General features: G+C 66.7%; 1 protein-coding gene across 1 annotated transcript in view; it reads right to left on the bottom strand.

The window, feature by feature from the left end:
- Nucleotides 1–1,605, bottom strand: part of DAG1 (dystroglycan 1) — a 50,351-nt gene that overhangs the window by 3,359 nt on the left and 45,387 nt on the right. Inside the window, 1 exon segment of the mRNA XM_006770595.2 lies at nt 5–1,528. Within this exon segment, the coding sequence (XP_006770658.1) occupies nt 5–1,528 (1,524 nt within the window).

Genomic DNA, 1,605 nt, shown 5'->3' with positions numbered 1-1,605 from the left:
GCGCGGGCGCCTTGTCCCCCTGCGGGCGCCTGTGGACGTGGATCTCGAAGGCGTCGACGGCCGACAGGCCGCCCTTGTCGGTGGCGTGCAGGAAGTACTCGTGCTTGCCCACGTGGCTGCTGTCGGGCAGGCCGTACATGAGCTGGCTGTTGCTGTTGAACTGCACCCACGACTTCTCGCCCACCAGCTGCTGCTCCCGGAGCTTGAGGGTCAGCTTCAGCTTGTCGGTGGTGGTGTCCTCCTTGTCGTAGAAGGTGTCTGGCGGGATCTTCATCTCAAAGTAGGTGCCGACCCAGGCGTCCACCCTGTCGATGTGGTTCTTGAGCTCCGGGCGCTGGTTGGGCTCCCCTCCGCGGGGCACCCCGCTGGTGGTGGTGCGGATGCGTGTAGGCGGGGAGGCCGTTTCCAGTCTGGTGATGGGCGCTTTGGTGGTGACCCGGGGCACCGGTCGGGGGGTGCGTGGCTTCTTGGTCGGCCTTCGAGTCGTGGTGGTTGAGTCAGTAGAAGGCGTGGCTGGTTTTGGCGTGGATACTCGTGGCTTCTTGGTGGTAGCCGTGGGAGGGGTAGCAACCGCCGTGGGCTCCACGTAGCCAGGAATGGTCATCGTTGGGCGGATCTGACCAGGAACCGTGGTGCCAGCTTCTGACACCCGAGTGGGCTGGATGGGGCCCAGGGTTGGGGTCTGAATAATGGCCCCGCGGGTGCGAATGGTGACTGTGGGCTTCCCAGGAACAGGGTCCCTGACCGGAGGAGCCATGGTCTCTGTGGGAGGAGCAATGGCTGGAGACGTGGGGGTGGGCACGATCCTGGATGGCGGCTCCTGGATGGCTGTGGTGGGGGGGCCGATGGCAGTGACAGGCGTGGGTGTGGCATGGATCTGCCGCCGGATGCGTTTGGGGAGAGGGGGCTTCTTGTTGGCGATGTGCCAACCCACGACGGGGTAGCCGAGCTGGGCAGACAGGGCCCCTTCCCGGGCAGGCGCCTCCACGCCGCGAATGTCAGGCACACTGTTCTGGTTCAGGGAGCAGCCCAGCCTCCAGGACAGCAGGGCCCCGTTCTCCACCACCTTCTTGGCGTTGCCGGGGCCGGCCATGAAGGCAGACATGTCGAACAGCCGGTTGTTCACCACGGGCACCAGCTTCATGCTGTGCGGTTCCACCCCCGAGAAGCTCCGCATGCTGCGCAGCAGGGCCACCCTTTGCCGCGGGCTCATCTTGGTGAGGTCGGCGTCCAGAATGACCGTCAGCACGGTCACCGGCTCGTCCGCGGCACAGGCAGAGGGCGCCAGCTCCCCGGGCTCAGGCGCCGCCCGCACGGCCTGCAGCTCGCTGTGGTCCTCCGGGTAAACCTCGATGGAGAACACGCTGGAGGCCTGGGGGACGAAGCTCCCGTTGGCCCCCGGCCGCGCAGCACTCACCGCGATGTAATGCACCCCCTTATCGGTGTCGAGGGGGAGGCCCTCCAGGCTGCGGCTCTGCGGGTCCCAGTGCAGCCAGGGCGGCAAGGCCTCCTTCCCGGCAGCGGAAACCTGGAAGAGACACCGGCCTGAGGTGAGTGCTGCTGTCGCTGCCTCACCTGGAACCCGTCACCATTACACTGGGGCCC

Source organism: Myotis davidii, unplaced genomic scaffold (genome assembly GCF_000327345.1).
Source record: "Myotis davidii unplaced genomic scaffold, ASM32734v1 scaffold663, whole genome shotgun sequence".
In the NCBI taxonomy this organism is placed as follows: domain Eukaryota; kingdom Metazoa; phylum Chordata; class Mammalia; order Chiroptera; family Vespertilionidae; genus Myotis; species Myotis davidii.
This window is presented reverse-complemented; position numbering and strand designations above follow the sequence as displayed.